The 24225-nt window shown below is 35.8% G+C and overlaps 2 protein-coding genes across 3 annotated transcripts in view; one reads left to right on the forward strand and one right to left on the reverse strand.

Annotated features, from left to right (window-relative positions):
* LOC131664775 (glycogen [starch] synthase) overlaps positions 1–24225 on the reverse strand; it is a 1096132-nt gene that overhangs the window by 764081 nt on the left and 307826 nt on the right. The window lies entirely within an intron of this gene.
* LOC131664805 (failed axon connections-like) lies at positions 5098–6176 on the forward strand. The gene is given in 2 exon segments (XM_058936199.1): positions 5098–5195; positions 5197–6176. Coding segments are annotated over 2 exon segments (807 nt in total). The 5' UTR covers positions 5098–5127; the 3' UTR covers positions 5936–6176.

A 24225-nucleotide genomic window follows, 5' to 3' on the forward strand; every position in this document is an offset into this window, starting at 1 on the left:
GACCGATGCGCGCGACTTGACCAACCAATCGGTAATAGGATAGGGGTAGATCGCCAAATGAACTAAAACGACGCTACTCAACCAACCAATCGGTAATAGGATAGGGGTGAGTTAACAAATAGGACAAAACCGACGCTATCTGACTAACAAATAGGAAAATTAGGCGCCAAAAAACGATCAGTCGTAAAATTGCGTGGGCCGAAATAATAAAATAGACGGCGCTAATGATCGACTTAGCAATAAAATTGACCAATAAGATAAAATCCCGCGACTGTAAGGGAAAGTAAACGAGGAGAAGCGACGCGATGCCGCGAAAAGCCGCGGCAGTAGTAGCGCAGTAGCCGAGTAGCCGCCAGACTCTGGAGCCGGGCGGAAGTCCAGAAAAAATACGTGAGTGAAAGTGCAGAACAAATGACATATACAGCAGCAGCAGATCAGATATTCAGCAGCAGCAGAACAGATATTCAGCAGCAGCAGAGCAGATATACAGCAGCAGTAATAGACTCAAAGCTGGCAGCAGCGTTAAAGTGAAAGAGTGAGTACTTCCCTCTCTCATTTTTTCTTTTATTACACGCGATCGCTTAGACTTCGTGCATTAACGGGAGTGCCGTCCGATCTTCGCGCAACCGACGTATTCCTCGCGCACGTTAGTCTGCTGCCTGTATTATTTGTGCAATTCGTTCTAGACCTTCGTGTATTAACGAGAGTACCGCCTGACCATCGTGCGACCGACGAATTCCTCGCGCGCGTGTTAGATTGCCGCGAATTTTCTTTGTGCGATCAATTGAGTTTTCGCCCATCAAAAGAGTGCCGTCTGACCTTCGCGCGATAGACGAATTCCTCGCGCGCGCATTAGATTGCCACCGAATTTTCTTTGTACGATCAATTGAGTTTTCCCGCATCAACGAAAGTGCCATCTGACCTTCGCGTGACCGACGAATTCCTCGCGCACGCATTAGATTGCCGCCCAGTTTCTTTGTGTGATCGCGTAAGCCCTCGCGTAAACAGAAGTACCGTTTGACCTTCGCGCGATCGCCGAGTTCCCCGCATATGTATTAGATTGCTGCCGATACTTTTGTGTTATCGTTAAATATTCGCGCATCGATGGAATATCGCCTGACCGCCACGCAATCCTCGTAATCGCACGTGCATTCGCCCATGCCACCTGACCTCTGCTCTATTGCAATCGCGTCGCGGTGCTCCATCCGCGTTTTTAGGAAAATTTAGACGAGACAGACCGCCGCAAATAGTCATTTTATATTGAGCATAGAAAGAAACCGAATTACGTAAGAACGCGATTACCGGATACCAATAGCATTTTCCCCCCTCTTTCCCCCTGTTTTCGATTAAACCTGAGATACGACCGACCTTGGGCTGACTCAGGGAACTTGAACTTTATTTATCAATAAATGAATTGTAGCTTAAATTCTTATTGTTATTGACTGAACTTCGTTCGACTCTTCCATATCCCCCGTAGCTATCGCGATCGGGTGTACAAAACCACGTAACACGTCGACGCCTCGGCGCCGTTTCAGTCTATGTGACCGGTTGATCCGAACCTTCTTACTACCCTGGATCGTTGACGTGGCATCTTGAGACGCCGCTCCGATTACCCGCTGCTGAGTCAAGAGCGCTTGCCCCGACATATTGATTAGCCGTTGTTGCGTCGTTGAGCCGTGGGTGATTGCCCCCCCCCCCTTGATTTTCTTCGTACGTTGATTAGAACTTCACGCTCCCTTTTTTTTCATCCAATAGGTAGCCAACGAAACCAGCGTGCGGAGGAAACAACGGGACCGCCCGAATCACAGCGACCAGCACCCAGCTGATCTGCAGCGCTACCCGCCCTCCTAACGCGAGGACGGTAGCTGGCGCCCAACGATAAATCAATAATAATAAAGCTGCAATTATCGGCTGACTGCGCCGCTGGTGGCAGTTGAGGCCGCGAAAAATTGTAATAAATTATTTTTCCCCTGCCCTCTCCCGTCACATATTATAATACAATACCTTCAATTATATATCTAAATTTTATATAAAACTAGAGTATTATGGCTAATCGTAATAATCGTAATGTAATATATCAGTTTAAAATTAGTGAAGATGACAAGAAATTAATTTTAGAGGGTTAAAATTGAAAGATAGCCATATTGATCTATTTCATATTATTTTACGTGTACATTCTGAGAAATCTTGTACTATTATTCAACCTAGCAGTACACTATCTCTCCAAAAAATCATGCAAGCCCTAAGTCTTCAATGGTTTAAACCAATTCCGTGCGACTCAGTACATGTACAAATATTACACAGTTGTAATGATTTACGTAAGGGCTGCGTAGGTGGTCACTGATAGTGCGTTATTATGATACGCATTACATTCGTATTTATGACTTGTATAATTTAAATCAATTACATATTTACCATGATCAATTCTTAAATCAATTATTTACTTATTTAATTAAAAATAGAAAGATAGATAGAGAGAAGCTTATTTTTGAAAGAGTGCTATTTCAAAGAAATGATAATGATTGTGGTATTTTAGCTATAGCATTTGCCACATATGATTTTTCGGACCAAATCCTTCAAAAATAAATTATGATTATGAAAAAATGAGTAGTCATTTTTTTAATATGTTTCACAATCATAATTTGATACTTTTTCCTTTCACGTACATTCATTCAACATACGATAAAGACAATTTATGTAACTTTATTAATTCGGTCATTGCTAATAAGAGACACCACAATGAAACAGAACATTATCATGTCGAACTCAATGCAGAAAGGAATGATAATAAAAATAAATATAATAATCAAATGCTATTAGAAAGTAATTCAAATTCGTACAATTCTTTATGGAAAATCGTCAGTTTGCCTAATCACGACATGGTTTCTTGTTATGCAAATGCATCAATAAAAAGTTTATTAAATTGCTCAGCAATCAGAAGAAACCTGAATAATAACATTAAGGAAAAATTGTCTGTAATAATGGCACAGTATAAGTTAAAATGTGACAATGTTACTGTTAACGTAGACGTGATAGGTTTTAGAAATTTCGTTAACGTTTTGTATCGAGAACCAGTTCAACAAGACGTACCAGAATTCATAAGTCATCTTCTTAGCAAATCTGGAGTTCAGGGCCTTTAATTCAGCATAATCTCCGACCATCTTTTAAAAAAATTAATGAAGAATGCAATCAAGTGAAATATTTCAAAATGTACAATAATAATATTTTACTCTTGTACCAGAAAATAATGTAGCTTTTACGCTACAAGATTTAATCAACATAAATTTGAATAACTCTGTAGCTACTGATGTTCTATGCACCTTTTGTAAAAAGGGATTTTTTTACGAGTCGACAAATTTTACTACTAATAATCAAATTGTAGTGATATAATTACAACTGTTTGCATTACGTGGAACAGAAGTTATCAAAATAAATAATTTCATCCTTCATGATATTGGAAAATATGTTCGTATTAACAATAAAGAGTATGTAGTTTTACTTTAATATTTTACGACAACATAATCGCTGGTTTTTGGTCAACGATTCAAATGTTGAAGAAATATCTCCCCCAGACTACGTAACAAATGTTTATGTTCTTTTTCTACAGTCTGTAGATTCAGATGATAACATTGTATTTCAAAGTCAATCTCGTAAAAGAAACTTAGATTCAATAAATAGAGAGTTCTTGACCATTCCATCCAAACGAGTGAATATGCAAGTAACGACACATTGATCTCAAAATAAAGACCAATTTAAAATGTATTATGCCGATAATAAAGAAAAAGTAAAGGTGCGTATACAAACATATCATGAAATGAATAGAGATAGAATAAATGCAAATAAAAAAGTTCATTATAGACAGAACAAAACAAAATAAGTGCATAAAAGAAAAATTACTATAGAAAAAATGAAGAAAAATGTATCGCATATGAAAAAAATTATTATGCTATAAATAAAAATAAAATATTGAGAGATAGAAAAAATTATTACAACCACAATCGAGAAAAAATATTGATAAAATCTAAGCATAAGTCCGCTTTAAAAATAAAAAAGAAATATTTCATTATAAATATTAAGCACAATGCCAGAAAACTTGTTCAGCTGAAATATAATTGCGTGAAAAAAATTATGCCTTTTTTAAATGTAAATTCCATGACTGAAGCTAAAATTCGAGCCGAGCACATTATTACTCGAATGATTGCTATTAGAGATAGAATCATATCAGCAACTAAATAAAAGTTGAATACCTTGAAAAATAAAGTCAGTATTGATTTGAATCATTTGGGGTACATGAGTATTACTAACAATACCATTCGTAATGCCATCTCAGCTTTATGTGGAACGTCGCTACATACTTCCAAATCAGAATCATACTTTTTTGAGGCAATTTATGACTTTTGTAAAGGACTGCTTGTAGCTAATTCGAATAAAATGAATGTTATAGTTATGGATGAAAGTGGGTAGTCAATGAATATCATACCTCTACTGGAGGGTGCTAAAAATCCAAAAAGTTGGTTATGTAATCGGTACTGTAAAATGCCTGATATCCATACCGTAATAGAAATAAAAAATCTTTTAGAAAAACTAATCGAGTTAAGTTTTGCTAACGCTTATGAATTTTTGATAAACATTGATATATGTAGTGCTGAATCTGGTCATTTCGAGAAATTTGGTTATCCAATTGTTTGTTACATTGGAATTTTCTTATGCAGTTCAACATTTATTAAACTTTTTACAATAGAATGTCATTTTCCTCTTTTAAGAATAACAAGAGATCTGATTTACGGGTTGAAAAAATTTTACAGAAATATTGAACAGGTAAATGATGCTTTGAATAGTGGTGATATAGATAAACTTAATGGCATTATATCAAAGGATTCATCCACTGTTATTTTCTATACGAAAATAATGATGAAATCTCGTTGAACGAAAATGAAATTTTACAGAAACTTCATGAGGGTATCAAAATTTATTAAAAAATATTAGAAGATCTTCCTGTGACTGCGTGTGTTTCCTGCGAACGACTATGTCAAAAAAAGGCCAATACCAGTTAAAAATTACAAACAAAATGTTACGTGCCAGTTTTGATGACTCAACGGCATCAAGTTCGAGAACGTAGACCACAAGATGAAGTTCCGCTCGAAGAAGGGCAACTTGCCGTTCGTCGAGCTGAACGGCGAGGAGATCGCCGACAACAAGCGAGCTGGGACAGAAGTTCGGCAAGGACATCGACGCATGTCTGAGCACCGAGCAGAAGTCCATATCTCACGCGACGATATCGATGATCGAGAACCACCTGGTCTGGATGGTCGCGTGTTGGCGCACCAAGAACCTCGACCTCATACTCAAGGGCTACAAGGTCAATCTCCAGCACACCCTTGGCACTCGCATCCCGAACAGCATCCTAAACTTCTTCTTCAAGTTCACTTTTGGACGCAAGGGTGCCAAGAAGGTCAAGGCCCAGGGCATGGGCGTGCACACGCCCGAGGAGGTGCTTCAGTTCGGCTGCGACGACCTCAAGGTGCTCTGCGACATGCTCGCCGACAAGCCGTTCTTCTTCGGCGACGAGCCAACTATGCTGGACGTTGTCGCGTTCGCCAACCTTGCGCAGATCTTGTACATCGACAAGGAGGTGTCGTTCGCTCTCCGCGATTATATGCAAGATAATTGCGCAAACTTGGTCGGCCACTGCTCCAGGATGAAGGAACGTTGCTTCCCCGACTGGGAAGAGATTTGCTCGACCCTCGACATGAACACGCATCTGCCGAAACCCGAGAAGACAGAAGAGAAGGAAGGCAAGGAAGATGCTAAAGAGACCAAGGAGTCCAAGGAAGAAAAAGAAGGTGATAAGGAAAAAGCCGACAAGGAAGAAAAAGACGTCGAGAAGGACAAGGAAGTCGACGAGAACAAGGAGAAAGAAAAGGAAGGAAAATAAGTTGATCAACGCTAGACCGAGATTCACTTGGTCCAACTATTGTGTATCGGAGGAGAGAGAGATTTTTAATGAGACAGATTATGAGGAGAGAGAAAGAGAGAGAGAGCGAAAATTTATATTTAGTGTATGTTGTGGACTATTTTATATACTCGATGCTTTCTAATTAATCTTAAGATCGAGAGGAGGGGCTCGATAAAAACATGTATGTGTGTTTTATTTTTTTTTTTCTCCTTTTTTTATGATTTCATAACGATCAAATGAGGAAAAAAGATAAAAAATGATATATAATTAAGGAGTTTTTGTAACGAGGAGAGAGTAGGAAGAGAATTTGATTTTTCTTCCTGCTCTCTCTCTCCCTCTCTCACTGCCGCTCTAAAAAAACTTGTGTTTTTATTTTTTTGTACTATTGTAAGTTTTTTTCTTCTATTTGTTTAATTTTATGCATTGCAATTTTTTTATATCGCCACGTATATGTATATATATATGTATATATATATATATATATATATATATATATATGTGTGTGTATACATGTGTGTATATATTTATGTACACACATACGTATTGTAATAACATACAAAACGAGGCGGAAATACAAAAAACTCTCACAGTATTCTTTTCTTTTTGTCGCGCGTAGAGACTTCTAAAAGATTTTTTTTATTCCTTCTCATCAATTTCCGTTCTCTCCCTCTGGCGGATATTTGATTAAATGTTCATGTTTTTAATTATCCTTTAATTCGAGTCATTATAGTAAAAAAGCCATAGTGTGTATAACTGCAATATTAAACGAATGCAATAGCCTGTGTCGCTATAAGGACGAAACGGGGAATGTGGGGGGAAATTCGCTGTTTTACAATATGTGATGCGAGGTTAAAAAACTTTTTCTCGAAAAATATCATTATTATATAATTATAATTACCTTTGTACGTAAGAAACATTTTTTCTAAAAACAAGAACAACACGACGATTAAACATATAAACTCGGTCTCTTGCTGAACGAAGTTACCAGACGATGAATCTTTTTATACTCGGTAAATAAACATAAAAGAAATGCTTTTTTGTATGAAAAATAACAAATTCTACGAAAGTAACAATTGTAATAGACTTTTTTTAACAAAATGAAGCGAATCACCCTTCCAAAAAAAAAATAAAAACAAAGATTTTTAGCCTCCGGTGCGTCTACAATTATTTTTTCAATCGTCAAATTATTACAAATGAATATAATCTCTCTCGTCGATATCACGATCTTGTCGCAAATGGTAAAAAAAAAGAAATAAAAGAACAACAGCGTATATTTATTAGAGAAAGAACTGAGAAAACGTCGCAGATTAGCCTCGCTAGTCCATGAAAAAAAACTCTAACTCAAACGTAAATAAGGCAGGTGCGTAAAATACGCGAAAAGGAAGAAGGAAGAACGCACGTCTGCGACGAAGCGACGACACGCAAACACGCATTTTTGCATTTACATATGTATACCCTTTACACATGTACACGCTAAATATGCTTTATTAATTAGAAAATAAATGAAAAAAAAAAGAATTTGAGGATTGAGTAGCGGGCTAGACTGTGATGATTTAAAGAGTCGACAATTGCATCGAAGGATTTTGTCAGACGCGTTAGTTTATAGGGATAAAAAAAGAAAAAAATGAAGAAACATTTGATTGGATTGAGCAGAAGTTTATGAAATTTTATGACAAAAAGAAAGAAAGAAAGATGAGATATGCTATTGTATTTGTAGAATAAGAGCACGAGATGCGACGAAAACAAAAAGTCTCTCGGCTCGCGACTGAGTCTTCGTGAGCGTCGCGAACAAAAAATAAATAAATAAGCGCGCGCGCTTCTGGTATTGAAAAAAAATTTGTAATGTACTTTTGTTCGCGTATGCGTGTGAAAGAAACTTTAAACCGGTGCGGAAGTTGATAGCTGGCTTATCATTTCTTAAGCGTGTCTACTGATTGTGGTGCGACAACAGCGACGAAAGAACGATGCATTTTTTTCGTCGAAGATAGTCAGCCTTCGAGAAAAAATCAACCTTCGTATATTTCTTAAGTGTGATTGTTTATACTTTGAATTAGTGCATTTTTCTCTAGACAAAGTCACATTAACGCGACAAGTACATTACAAAGGCGACAGTAGAGCGCGCGTACGCAACATTGTAACATCCATAATATCGCCTTTTAGTGCCGAGACATGGATGCCCGATTGTCTTTCTGTTTGCATTGCGCAATCTCTCTTTCTCAGTCTAGCTAACAAAAAAATAAAACAAATAAAAAGAAACACAAGGTACATCTACCCGCGCAAAAATGGACATAGAACAATCTCCTTTTTTGCACAGGTACCAACGCCTAGTACAAGATATATCAGGCGACCTCGGCTCGGCGCGGCGCTCAAAAATTTTTGATTGTCAAAGCGACGACGCTCGTTGTTCATATTGCATTGGCGCTTGAACTCATTATAAATGTGCAACACATACACACACACACACACACACAACCACGCTCTGCTACCATTTGTTACGTGCCAGTTTTGATGTCTCTTCAAAACTGGCGCGTGTTAGACCGTTTTTAGCTCCGAGTGGTCCTAACTCGGGTGGACTAGACCTTCAGTACGGTACCCCGACCGTGTCACCGAATGGATCGCGTCTTCACCGATAATATCCGAAGTTCGTCCTTGCGAGAGCCAGGCGGCAGTAATCAGGCGGGAAAAAGGGAGGGGGGCTTCGCCGATTGACTTAAATGAACTTACGCCGGTATGTTAGATAAGTTTATATATATATATATTTTAATACGTCGGATAACACTTCTAATAATAATATCGCGCTACTATGTGGTTCGCGATTTATTAAAATAAATATTTTAGTTTACGCGGTCAGCGGTGTTTACACACTTGGTCCCGGTACGCAATCACGTGGATTCACCGAAAGGGGAACCTTGATTATGCTTAGTAATATTAGAGCGCAGAGGGGGAGGGATAATAAAGAAAAACAATAAGGAAGAAATTTCAGCTTATCGAAAATAGAGCCCAAAAGTACTCACTCTGTCGTCTAGGTCCAAAATATTGTCTGATTTGTGATATAGGTAATCACTGGTTTCGAACTCGTTCAATAAACTGGTCCAATATATTTTCTTTATCCAATAATATTCCAATAGTATTCCAATAGCATATAAAGTGAGTCCTGGTATGACTGTTGTTCACGCAAGAAAAATCGTTAGAAATAACGATACTCGATATTTCGATATAACTTTACTGTAATATTCTCAAACTCTTGCAGGCTTCTTAGTTGAGCGCTGACTTCTGACTGACTAAGGATTGATTTCGTTGTTTACGCCGGTTCGTTATATATCTTTTGTCCCTCGCTTTTCGTCTCTCTCTCGCACATATACTTTAAACGTTTACGCTTCTCCTATCGGCTCGTCTTACCTAGCTAAGCACGCTGACCGAAGCATGCCGTCGCAGCATGCTGGCGCAGCGTGAATCAGCCTCTGCCGCACGTTCCCACCGAGTCGCGCACACGAATACTGCTGACTATACTATGTCTGAACGGAAATCTCGGGTTCGAAATATTATTCGACAAAATAAATAAAATAAAAAAAATAATACAATGAAGCGTCACGTAACACAAAATATTGCATGTGAATTATTAGAAATCGTAAATACTGTTTGGCAGAAATTGATTCAATATCATGAAAATAATAATTCAATGGAAATATTGAACAATGGTAAAATTTGCAAGACTTGTTTGGGAAAGTTTAAAAATAATTCTATACCTCCTATATGTCTTCTAAATAATCTGTGGTTTAAACCTATTCCGCATGAACAAAAATATTTGAATATGTATGAAAAAATTTTGATTCAGCGTGCAAAAGCATTTCAAGTCATACAGAAAAAAAGTACCGTTAAGAAAAAAATATACCTCATTACACGCGCCGTGACAAACTCGTGGGGAAAGTATTTCATTTACCTTTACCTTTGGAAGAAACATTTAAAAAATTGTGCAAAGAAACTGATCTATTGAACATTGATCATGAGTTATATACAGGATGACATGATGTTATTTTCGTATAGAAAATAACAGTGGATGAATCCTTTGATATAATGCCATTAAGTTTATCTATATCACCACTATTCAAAGCATCATTTACCTGTTCAATATTTCTGTAAAATTTTTTCAACCCGTAAATCAGATCTCTTGTTATTCTTAAAAGAGGAAAATGACATTCTATTGTAAAAAGTTTAATAAATGTTGAACTGCATAAGAAAATTCCAATGTAACAAACAATTGGATAACCAAATTTCTCGAAATGACCAGATTCAGCACTACATATATCAATGTTTATCAAAAATTCATAAGCGTTAGCAAAACTTAACTCGATTAGTTTTTCTAAAAGATTTTTTATTTCTATTACGGTATGGATATCAGGCATTTTACAGTACCGATTACATAACCAACTTTTTGGATTTTTAGCACCCTCCAGTAGAGGTATGATATTCATTGACTACCCACTTTCATCCATAACTATAACATTCATTTTATTCGAATTAGCTACAAGCAGTCCTTTACAAAAGTCATAAATTGCCTCAAAAAAGTATGATTCTGATTTGGAAGTATGTAGCGACGTTCCACATAAAGCTGAGATGGCATTACGAATGGTATTGTTAGTAATACTCATGTACCCCAAATGATTCAAATCAATACTGACTTTATTTTTCAAGGTATTCAACTTTTATTTAGTTGCTGATATGATTCTATCTCTAATAGCAATCATTCGAGTAATAATGTGCTCGGCTCGAATTTTAGCTTCAGTCATGGAATTTACATTTAAAAAAGGCATAATTTTTTTCACGCAATTATATTTCAGCTGAACAAGTTTTCTGGCATTGTGCTTAATATTTATAATGAAATATTTCTTTTTTATTTTTAAAGCGGACTTATGCTTAGATTTTATCAATATTTTTTCTCGATTGTGGTTGTAATAATTTTTTCTATCTCTCAATATTTTATTTTTATTTATAGCATAATAATTTTTTTCATATGCGATACATTTTTCTTCATTTTTTCTATAGTAATTTTTCTTTTATGCACTTATTTTGTTTTGTTCTGTCTATAATGAACTTTTTTATTTGCATTTATTCTATCTCTATTCATTTCATGATATGTTTGTATACGCACCTTTACTTTTTCTTTATTATCGGCATAATACATTTTAAATTGGTCTTTATTTTGAGATCAATGTGTCGTTACTTGCATATTCACTCGTTTGGATGGAATGGTCAAGAACTCTCTATTTATTGAATCTAAGTTTCTTTTACGAGATTGACTTTGAAATACAATGTTATCATCTGAATCTACAGACTGTAGAAAAAGAACATAAACATTTGTTACGTAGTCTGGGGGAGATATTTCTTCAACATTTGAATCGTTGACCAAAAACCAGCGATTATGTTGTCGTAAAATATTAAAGTAAAACTACATACTCTTTATTGTTAATACGAACATATTTTCCAATATCATGAAGGATGAAATTATTTATTTTGATAACTTCTGTTCCACGTAATGCAAACAGTTGTAATTATATCACTACAATTTGATTATTAGTAGTAAAATTTGTCGACTCGTAAAAAAATCCCTTTTTACAAAAGGTGCATAGAACATCAGTAGCTACAGAGTTATTCAAATTTATGTTGATTAAATCTTGTAGCGTAAAAGCTACATTATTTTCTGGTACAAGAGTAAAATATTATTATTGTACATTTTGAAATATTTCACTTGATTGCATTCTTCATTAATTTTTTTAAAAGATGGTCGGAGATTATGCTGAATTAAAGGCCCTGAACTTCCAGATTTGCTAAGAAGATGATTTATGAATTCTGGTACGTCTTGTTGAACTGGTTCTCGATACAAAACGTTAACGAAATTTCTAAAACCTATCACGTCTACGTTAACAGTAACATTGTCACATTTTAACTTATAAGTACTGTGCAATTATTACAGACAATTTTAACTCAATAATCAGAACATGATCTGAATAATGCTGATCCTCTTAATGCTATACAAGTTATTAAAGATGTTCAAGATGTAATTGAAAAAGTTGCTGAAAAAAAAGATGAAAATGATATTGACGAATCTACGTATTAAAAATTTTAATACTGATTAATTACGAATATTCAATACAATTAGTTGTACAATATCATCTAGCAATAAAGTATTAAGAATGTTTGTTAGTGGATTTGGAGGTACTGACGAAACGTATGTCATTGAAAATTTGATTTTATGAAACAAAATAAAGAGAAATAAAAATTCTGCTGTGGCTGCACCTACTGGTATTGCAGCATCTAATATTCACGGACTTACAATAAATATGAGACAAAAAAACGATTACGTTTATTAAGCCATTTTAAGCAGAATAAGATTAGGTTATTTAACGAATTCTGATATAGATGCTTTACGAAAAAAAATATTCATTTTTCAACTGATACACCTTCAATTTTTCTTCAGGAATTATGTCAATATCTAAATAATTTACTAAATAATACAGTTTGTCTCATGCCGACTAAAGATATGTGTAAAATAGTCAATGAAACGATATTGAATAAACTTGAGTCTGAAGAGATAAAGCTGTTTGCTAATGATTGTTATAAATGTCCCAAGAGATTAGAAAAACGCGTTTTGAAAATCTTGAATGAAGATGATGACAATGCATGCGGTATTTCTCGAGTTATTACAATCAAAATAGGGTACAAAATTATGATACAAAAGTATATCGATGTTTCTATTGGATTAGTTAATGATACTATAGTAACAGTCATTGCAGTAACCGAAGGAAAAACTAATATAGACAACGTTACTATTAACCTTCAGTCAAATCAAGTATATTGCATTAAATGATTAGAATACCAATTCCAAATTACGAAACAAATACGAGGTGTGTTCAAAAAGTAAGGTGACTTTGTATTTTTAAGAAAAAATATTTATTTATTTATCAATATTTATGTTGTCCCCTTCAAAGTAATCCTCCTCAGATACAATACACTTATGCCAACGGTTTTTCCAATCCTCAAAGCACTTTTCATAAGCACTTTTCGGTATAGCCTTGAGCTCTTCCAGCGATGCAGTCTTTATCTCTTCAATCGTTGCAAATCTCCGTCCTTTCATAGGTCTTTTTAGTTTTGGGAACAAGAAAAAGTCACACGGGGCCAAATCCGGTGAATATGGTGGCTGAGGCATGATTGTGGTGTTGTTTTTGGCCAAAAAATCTCTCACAAGCAAAGATAAGTGAGCAGGGTGTAATGCGGTACATTACAAGGCCTTTCCTGAGTACTGCATTATTTACAACACCTCAGAAAGGCCATCCCTGTCCCTTACCGCCCCGTAACCGGTTGCTAAAATAAAGATAAGCGCGCCCTATTCAGAACTATTACTCTTTTTTATGTCCGAACAACCACGCCGGAGATATGGATGAAACAAACTTGTCAAACGCGATCCGACGGACGCTCAAAGAGCAGACAGAAAAAAAAAGGAGCGCACCACAGAAAAAGAGAGCGCACGCACACACTCACTCACATACACTCCCGACCACATGTTGCCGACCGGCAAAAGAAAAATGCAAAACTTGACTGGGAAATGCAACGGAAATGCATGTTGATGACACATGCAGATCCGTTACACTCCCAGACACCAACACTAACACTCACAAGGCACTGACACTCCTGGGGCAAGCAGAAAATCGCCGATGAAATGGCAGCCGGCAATCAGCTGTGTCGGGCTGCCGAACACCATCGGCGACATCCTGAACGCCACACACGCGAATACCAACAACCACACACACAAACACCCGGGAGAACATCACAGAACCGACACGGGAGCGCCCCAGGAGACGCTCCAACAACCGGCACAAGGACACGAGACGTACGCGCTAGAAACTGAGCGGCCATCTTGAAGCGCCGATATAGACTGAGAGCGAGTGAGCGAGACAGAGCGAGCGAAGCAGACTAAGCAAAAGCGAGCGAGACAGACTGAGACAGAGCGAGCGAGACAGAGCGAGCGAAATAGACGAAACAAGAGCGAGCGAGACAGACGATACAAAATAATAGATAAAATAATATGCAAATGCGAAGATGAGGGCGCTACAAATGAAACGACGCATATTATATACATATTTATGACACAATAAAATTAAAATTATAAATTGGAAAAGAATGAACATGGAACAAATATCGAATTGTAAAATTCGCACGCGACCGACACCCCTATTATGATAGCGAGCGACAACTACCCCCTTTAGGTTTAAATAATAATTTAACTGACCGAATTTGAACCTCTGACAAAATTCGCTAGTGACGTCACGACCAATGAGCAAATTAGAATAAAATTTGATTTCCGTCCGGATAGACAAATAGATAAGAGTAGGGGTAGATCTTTTCCAACAACTAACGATAGCTACCTTAGTGGGGGGTGAGAGAGGGTAAATAACGACAAAAGTAGGAGAGTTAAGGAGGGCGCTGTATCCTTCTAATTTACATACGGACCAATAATAAAATATTCGGAGGGCGCTACCGATATCCGAATTAGCATACCGACCAATAATAACATTTCTTCTCGGGAAGAGGAGAAGAAAAGCGATCTTTGACCGCGAGAAGCCGATTCTCGTCCATTTTGCCACTGGATCTCTCGATAGAAGGAGCCTCTGTCAGATAATTTTGCTGCAGAATTATTAGCACTAGACGCCTTCCATATTCTTTTGCCAATTTTGTTGCTAAAACCGCAAGGAAAAGATCTTAAGTAGGCAAAGTGACACTCACTTTTATTTAATCGCGTAGTGAGGGAATAAATCGCTCAGTCCCGTCGGTCGTCGCGACGCGTGGATCCGTCGACGCCGGTGCCTATCAGATCGTGCTGACCTATCCGCCATTCCGTAGATATAAAGTGAGTGTTCGGTTTTACGAAAGAAAATTGCGATTTAGGATTCGCGCTGACCTTTCGTTAACTACACAGGTCTGCAAGATTTTGTTATAGAAAAGCCATAGGTCATTTTCGAAGTAATTTTTGGCGTAGAAAACGAATCCGGAGTCCAAATCGCTCCATCACGTCAGGATTTTGAGATATCCTAACCTAAAAATGCGAAAATAGTGGTTTTTTGCTATTTTGGAGGCTATGTAGCACCGCGGCATTCTCATTAATCAGAAAAAAACCAACGACACCTTAAAGTATAAGTCTGACACTTTCAAATACCGTTGAGTTTGCTCAAATAGCTCATTTTTGCATCAAAATATTCCATCTTGAATTTTTCAAGTTTCATGAATTTAGTTGTTTACTTCGTTGGTAAACTCACATAGTTCTGGAGAAAAAGTGTTTGACTAATCGCCTTTCTTTTAAAAAATAAACAACTTAACCTCAGATAGGCTAACATGACTTAACCCTCAAGTATTTTATCCAAATACATCTTATGAACCCTCATAAACCACTCTAGCACATCAAACAGACTAGCCCACCTAACCCTGGGTACACCAACTACTTTTCTTTAAGCAAACCGAATTCTCCATCACTGATGGACTACCCTATTTTAAGCTTTATAGACTTCATTATCACATACCCTTAAAACCCTTGTAACTGCTATACTTATACTTCTATACTCAAATAGGTGAACCCACCTACCCTAGGTAAAACAAGTTGGTAAATTTTTTTTTTTCGAAAAAAAACCTAATTTTGTTATTTAGCAAATCCGATATTTTTGCAGTTTATCTAGTTGTAGATTTATACTTAAGATGTGATTCTAGTTTTAAATCTTGAATCAACTTTTTTTTTTATTCAAAAGTTATTAAAAGCCAAAATGACTCAAAGTTCAACATCCTAAAATACCTTTGAGTATCCTAAATTAGTGAAATTACTGATATATTGTTATTCAGTTTATGTGTCTGTGTATTTCTGTAAACTTTTGTATTTTCATTACTAAATCTTCGTTTCCAAATTCTTTCGTAACCGTATTTTCATGGGATTATTAAACAAAATTCGTATTCAAGTTCATACAATTTATGATTAATGTAAATGACGAGTGTTAAGTACTTTATTTTAACCTTTATAAAAACTACAACGTGAACTGCTATAACTAACTTTTTTGATAATACCTATCAAGCTTAAATTCTTAAATGAGTAAAAAAAATTTATGCTGTAATCAATATTGTTATTTTTTTATTTTTATTGATAGAGTCACCTTAACCTGGTGCTAACAACTTGTGAAGCTATATACTTCTATCGTAATTTAATAAATTTTGGTAATAATTTGGTTGCTTGTCCACAAATCAGCCGTTATAACGGCTACTTTATTTACACAATGGGATCTCGTAAGTGTTCTAATGACCCTGATCAATTTTGCTATATTTGTGGCCGTTTTACGTTTGAGAACAAAAAAGTAGGTATCAATGAATCTATTAAAACTCAATATGAATCTTACTTTAATATGCCAATTTCTCATCAAGATAAGCCGTCGGCTCCACATGTTGCATGTAAGTCATGCGTTGCATCTTTAAATCGTTGGAATAATGCTACGAGCACGACGACACCAATGCCTTTCAAAACACCTATGATTTGGCGAGAACAATCTAATCATGATGAATGTTATTTTTGCTTGACTAAAACTATTGGATTTAACAGTAAAAATGCACATAAAATAGAATACCCCAATGTCTTGAGTGTAACAAAAACCATTTCTTATGATTCTCATGATAAACCTCCGATTCCTCCTCTCTTACAGCAAAAAGTTAAAGATGATGAAATCCTCGATAAAAGTGATTTATATGATGCAGATTTTTGTGACTCTGATCCTATTCTCTTTGATCAAGCTGCACTAAATGATTTAGTTAGAGATTTGGATTTACCTAAAGATAAGTCCGAGCTACTTGGTTCACGACTGAAGGAAAGAAATCTCTTAACTTCTGGAACAACTTTTGCGTGGTATAGACATCGAGAAAAATCTTTAATAGAATTTTTTTCTCAAGGCGATAACTACGTCTATTGCAGTAATATTAAAGGCTTAATGCAAAACTTTAAACTAACTTATAATCCTGAAGATTGGAGATTATTTATTGACTCATCTAAGAGGAGTTTAAAAGCAGTTTTGTTGCATAACACAAATAAATATGCTTCTATACCTATTGCTCATTCCGTATATTTGAAAGAATCTTATGATAATGTAAAAACTATCCTGAATGCAATTGATTACAAACAGCATAAATGGAAGATCTGTGGGGATTTGAAAATCATATCGATGATACTTGGACTTCAATCAGGATATACAAAATATCCGTGCTTTATTTGTTTATGGGATAGCAGAGATAAGGATCAGCATTATATCCAAAACAGTTGGCCTAGACGTAACTCTCTTAAAGCTGGAGATCCAAACGTTCTTGAAAACCCTTTAGTTGATAGCAAACAAATTTTACTACCCCCCCTTCATATTAAACTAGGACTCATGAAGCAATTCGTGAAGGCTCTTGATAAAGATGGTGCTTGTTTTAATTATCTTGTACACACATTTCCCGGTTTAAGTGATGCAAAAATAAAAGAAGGTATTTTTATTGGGCCCCAAATACGTCAACTGATGAAAACAATTGAATTTGAAAATGTGATGACCTCCGTTGAAAAGAATACTTGGACCAGCTTCAAAAAAGTTGTTAAAGGATTTTTAGGAAATAACAAAGAAAATGATTATGAAAATTTAGTAAAAGACATGCTAGTTAACTATAATAAACTAGGTTGCAACATGAGTATTAAATTACACTTTTTGCATTCTCATTTGAACTGGTTCCTAAAGAATTTAGGTGATGAAAGTGAAGAACAAGGAGAACGTTTTCATCAAGATATAAAAGAAATGGAACGTCGCTATCAGGGAAAATGGTCTCCATCTATGTTGGCAGACTATTGCTGGTGTCTTCAACGTGATGAGCCAAATGCCAAACACAAAAGACACAAGAACACTAGAAGAAAAGAAAAAACGGTTTCACAAAGATGACGACAGCGATCAGCAAAAGGCCACACAAAAATCAAAGATTCCGATTCGTAAGCAACAAAAAAGCAAACAAAAATCTAAGATACCAGTTCTCACGTAAATCCAGCACCCCGTAAATCCAGACTCACGTAAATCCAGCACCCCGATTCGTGAGAGGCGAGGGGACTCACGTAAATCCAGCACCCCGATTCGTGAGAGGCGAGGGGACTCACGTTAATCCTGCATCCCTTTATGAAGACGTTAAACAGTGTTAGTCTACATATGATTGATATTTTAGTTTGCTTAAATGGAAAATGTTGATTGAACTCGCTCTACCCAGGGTTAGGTGGGTTAGTCTGCTTGGGGGTTGGTAGGGGTGGTTTATAGGGGTAGTGAGGGTGTGTGAAGGTATGTGGAGATACGATCCATCAGAATTGAGTCTGCTCATTTTATTTGTGATTGTGGTATCAACTTTTTCAAGGAAACCAGTCGATAAAACTCGCTCTACCCAGGATTAGGTGGGTTAGCTTGCTTGGGGGTTTGTAGGGGTGGTTTATGAGTGTTCATAAGATGTATTTGGATAAAATACTTGAGGGTTAAGTCATGTTAGCCTATCTGAGGTTAAGTTGTTTATTTTTTAAAAGAAAGGCGATTAGTCAAACACTTTTTCTCCAGAACTATGTGAGTTTACCAACGAAGTAAACAACTAAATTCATGAAACTTGAAAAATTCAAGATGGAATATTTTGATGCAGAAATGAGCTATTTGAGCAAACTCAACGGTATTTGAAAGTGTCAGACTTATACTTTAAGGTGTCGTCGGTTTTTTTCTGATTAATGAGAATGCCGCGGTGCTACATAGCCTCAAAAATAGCAAAAAACCACTATTTTCGCATTTTTAGGTTAGGATATCTCAAAATCCTGACGTGATGGAGCAATTTGGACTCCGGATTCGTTTTCTACGCCAAAAATTACTTCGGAAATGACCTATGGCTTTTCTATAACAATCAAAATTCTGATTTTGCAGACCTGTGCTATTTATTAAGTGTTAGATGTTACGAATAAAAATTGCGATTTAGGATTCGCGCTGACCTTTCGTTAATTATTTATTACGAACGTAGGTTTAACTGAATAAAATTTGTCTTGATTAGTTATTTGTGTTGACCTTCCCGCCATTTCGCAAACCGAATGTGAGCGTTAGGATTAACCCATGAAAATTGAGATCTAGGATATTCGCGCTGACCTTTCGCTAATTATTTATTGCGAACATAGGTTTAATCGAATAAAATTGTCGTGCTTATATAGTTGTTGATCTTCCCGCTATTCCACAAATTGAACGTGAACGTTAAGATCAACCAAGGAAAATTGTGATTTAGGATTCGCGCTGACCTTTCCGCCATTTCCTAGATTTAAAGAGTGTGTTCGGTTCATACGAATTCGAAGCAGTAATTGAGTTATTCGCGCTGACCTTTTTGTTAATAGTTCGTCACGAAAGTAGATTTAGCCGAATAAAAATACCGTACTTATTCGATTTTGTGCTGATCTTTCCGCCATTTCGTAAACCGAGTGGGAGCGGTAAGATCAGACAAAGGAAATTCGCGACTGAGTTATTTGCGCTGACCCTCTCTCTTTGTTAATTGAAGACCGACCGGAAAATCATTAACGTTCCGATTAAATTGTATCCTTACGGATTTATGAAAATTCAGAATTTTACCAAGCATATTCACTCCGACCTCGTATGTGAGAATTATTAATGCATCAATAAAGTGATTGATTATCTTTATATTTATATATAAAATTTACTTTGACACCCTACCTCTATTGCATGCTAGCGATTTTCAGCCGCGAGCGGTTACATACGGGTATCACTAATTCGCTGTATTTTCGAGTCACACGATAGGTAACATACGCGCGATTTCGAACGTATTCACAACCTGAATCAAGGAGCCATCACCTGAGCTGCCGGCATACCCTAGTCAAGGAGACGTAGAAAGAGAACGAGAGTTGGACACCAAGGCCTGAAGTAAGAATACAACGCGTATCCCCCGTTTGCCCACTCTGCGCAGTCGCCGTTAAGCAAACCGGGATACGCGACAACCCTACTGGCCTTACCCCCAACGATCGCCGTAATTAGCCAACGGTCTGGCGCCCTAAATAATCGGGGGTAGAGCCAAACAGGCCTTGTGGCGGAAGAAACTCGGAGCGTGGTCAACACCCCCGAAATTCCCTGCCACAAGGGGCATTATCGTGATGCAAAAGCCATGAATAGTTTTTCCACAATTCTGAGCGTTTTCTTCGTATTGCTTCTCGCAAACGGCGCATAACTTCAAGATAATACTGTTTATTGACCGTAGGTCCATATAGTAAGAACTCCTCATGTACCACGCCATGGTAATCGAAGAAAACAGTGAGCAAAACTTTGACATCGAACTTGGCGTGCTTTTTTCGGTCTTAACTTATCTGGGCTCTTCCATTGGGACGATTGGACTTTGGTTTCGATATCATAACCATATACCCATGATTCGTTACCAGTTATGACCCTTTTGAGTAAATCTGGGTCGTCGTTGACGTCATTCAACAGTTCTTGAGCGATGCTCATGCGACGGTTCTTTTGGTCAAAATTTAACAATTTCGGAACAAACTTCGCTGACACACGTCTCATGCCCAAAACGTTAGAAAAAATTTCATGGCACGAGCTAAGCGATATACCAACATCCTCAGCAACTTCTCTGATAGTGATTCGACGATTTTCCAGAACAATTTTCTTCACTACTTGAACGTTTTCATCAGTTGTTGACGTGCTTGGGCGTCCAGAGCGAGGCTCGTCATTGGCATCTTCCCGGCCATCTTGGAAGAGTTTGTACCACTTGTAAACATTTTTTTTACTCAGAACAGTTTCACCGTATGCCACCGTCAACATTTCAAATGTTTCAGAGCACATTATTTTATTTTTTACACAAAATTTGATGCAAATCCTTTGATCCATATTTTTCGATAGCAAGAAATCGCCGAGCACGCAAAACACTTATAACCTTTACGCCTCTCACAACCAAACAAAAAATGCTATACACTTGAAACTTGGTACAGATGTTCGGGAAAAGTGTATCAACATAACAAAACAAAAAAATCGATAATCGAAAGTACGTTGCCCGTGAAATTTGAAATCACCTTACTTTTTGAACACGCCTCATATATATTACGAGATAGCAATTTCCTTTCTGCCTTAGTTATGCTATCACTATCCATAAAAGTCAAGGTTTAAGTTTGGACAATGCTGTTGTAGAAGCAGGAAACAGCATTTTTAGTTGTGGTCAAACTTATGTAGCATTATCCAGAATTACTACATTAGAAAGTTTGCATTTAATTAACTTTGACCATTCTAGTATAAAAGTTGACAAATCAGATATAACAGAATATAATAGATGAAGAAAACAATATCGCTCAGATCTTGATATTTATAATAATATACCACATAATGATCCACACAAAAGTAACAAAATATTTGACAGTATATGGTCTGTTTCACGTCTTATAATGCAGATTTAAGATAATACTATCAATAATATTCGTGAGCACCCGTTGAATGATTTCATTCAACCGTTACTTGATAAAAATAGCTTATCTTACGCTAAATCGTGCTTACATAGTCTATTTCATTATCATTTAATTAGAAAAACTTTGCTGGAATGTAAGCATCAAGATATTCTTTTATAAAAATTTCAAAAGTATGTTAACAAAACTTCGTACGATTTATTACCGCTTTCAAATTTTCTTGATTCTGATAAATATACATTACTTGTTTAGAAAGATGCTGCAGATTATTTATCAGATTCATTGAAACAAGCTTTAAAATGCTGTTAAATAAAAAATTTTTAATTGTCAAAGAATCCAAATGAAAACTAAAAAAAGACGATAACGTAAAATTGGCAACATGAATAAAGCGCGAACAAGGGTATTGATGACTCAGTGGGAAGAATAAACGAACGTCTAGACGAGTCAAATAAGAACATAATTTATATTTATGTATTGTATGAGCATTGACAGGTCTCCGAGTAAATATAATGTTTGTTTATATTTTTTTGCACTCTGAAACTGAATTTCGATGTTAAAACGTTCTCAGATAAATCAACCAAATTATTTCATAGTTGTTGTCGGAGTTGAAATTTGAATATTTGTGTGAGAGAAAGTTAGAAAATGATTTTGATACTTTAATTTTTGTTAATTGGATTGTGATTGATAAATTGAGATCTGATGAGGTTGGATATCTGCCAACGAAACATACGTGTGTAACCTAATATGAGTGTTTGATTTATTTTTACAACGGGTTGGCTCTCAAAATTGGAATTAATTTTACTTAAATCAACCAAAGTTACTAACTATTTTAATAAGTAAATCATAGTATTTCAAAAACCGCACAAGATATCGACATTATTTTGATATTATCGATTTCTGTTACGCAGATAAATGAAAAAAGTCTATAAAATTATTGAAATATTTAATAATTGATCGAAAATTTGCTAATTGAGTTCGGTGGAAATACCGGTGTCATGATAATTTAATTGCTAATATTAGCGACCATATTGTTAAATATTTCAATAATGTTGTAGAATTTTTCATGTATCTGCAGAAACAAAATTCGATGCTATCAGAATAATGTCGATATCTTGTATGGTTTTTGAAATATTATGATTTACTTATTAAAATAGTTAGTAACTTTTGATTGATTTATCTGAGGACGTTTTTGAGGACGCGGAGACCTGTCAATGCCTGTACAACATACTGGTGTTATCAATTATTAGTCGAAAAATCATGTCTGTCTTTTAAGCGTAACGCTGAGCGCAGCTTGGTTGGAGCGCTACGCAGACTATGTCGTAGTATCTACAAGTAACTTGATGTAATCGAGTGATTACCTATTGGTTCAAATCAAAACATAAAAATTATATTGTTTTTTGATGACATCGATACAGAAAAATATTTACCCTGACCTCTAAACTGGCAGGTTAAGTATTAGTTTAATGTAAATACACAGTGAAAAAGAAACAATATTTATTTTATACCCTTGATGTACACGAGCTGAAATACGATTAGCGCCTCGATGATTTTGTGCCGTTACAATCCCAGCATTGGATATTTTAGTTTCAAAACTTATTTTCCATTGCTCGGACAAAGTACGCTTGGTTTTTAAATTTGAACGACTCTTGTTCAGCACTGTGACAATAAAAACAAAAAATCTGACAAAATACTGTCTTAGGAATTAATAAAAAATTAATTTCCAATAAACTAGAGTTAAGTTCAAAAAGTGCTTTTCATGCGCCAATCTGGGTAGTTATAAAGAAAACTTTAGCTGACGAAAAACCGATACACTGGTGTTTATTAGTCTGTTTATATAACTGCCAATTATTAGTCGAAAAATCGTGTCTATCATTTAAGTGTGACGTTAAACGCATCACGATTGGAGCTCTACGCTTTCTCCGCCGTAGTCTATACAAGTTACTTAATGTAGAAAGAGTCAGCATTAACTATATTTTTCGTGCAAAAAAATTTGTTTACTTACTGCTACCTTCTATTACATCTACCTCCAAGTTTTTTCTTTCAAATTTTGCTTCCATTTTCTTTCCATTACATATAAAGTTTCTTGTTGATACTACACTGTATTTTTTCACAAGAGAAGACAGGGAGGAGTCTCTCCGATTTTCTTGAAACTTTGCACATGAGTAGATTAATAAAAAATATTAAAAACAAAAAAAATATTAAATACGTATTTCTTTAGCTGCCGATATGATGATTAACGGGATGAAAACCACCCTTAAAGTTTATCCCTCAATATCGCCATTAAAGCACTTTTACAGATATTTTCATAATATTTTTGAACCAAATAAAATTATTTTTATTAACCCAATAACCAATAACCGAATAGTAAAATCGGTTTAAGAGTTTGCCTCCCTTATTTTGGAAGGGATGGAATCGTATTATAAAAAATATTATTTTTATAATCTTCAAAGTTTTTTTTATTAAAGATCACGAGTTCGTCATCAAAATTTGAAAATTTAAGTCAATGGATTCAATACACTGGACGAAACTTTTTTAAAAACTTTTAATTTCGATAAATAATGGCTTTTTTATGCCGCTGAATATCAATTTATAACCATATTTCTAAAGCTCATAATATTGACTCTAATATGGTAGAAAAAATTGACGATGAGAGTGAGATGTATAATTTTTATAGAAAATTTTTAAAGAAAATTTTTAAAAATAATTTTAAATGAAAAAAAATTAATTTTTATTTATTTTTATTTATAGTTACTAAGTC

The sequence above is a fragment of the Phymastichus coffea genome, unplaced genomic scaffold (assembly GCF_024137745.1).
Source record: "Phymastichus coffea isolate CEN01 unplaced genomic scaffold, Cenicafe_Pcof_1.1 PCOF00003, whole genome shotgun sequence".
NCBI lineage: Eukaryota > Metazoa > Arthropoda > Insecta > Hymenoptera > Eulophidae > Phymastichus > Phymastichus coffea.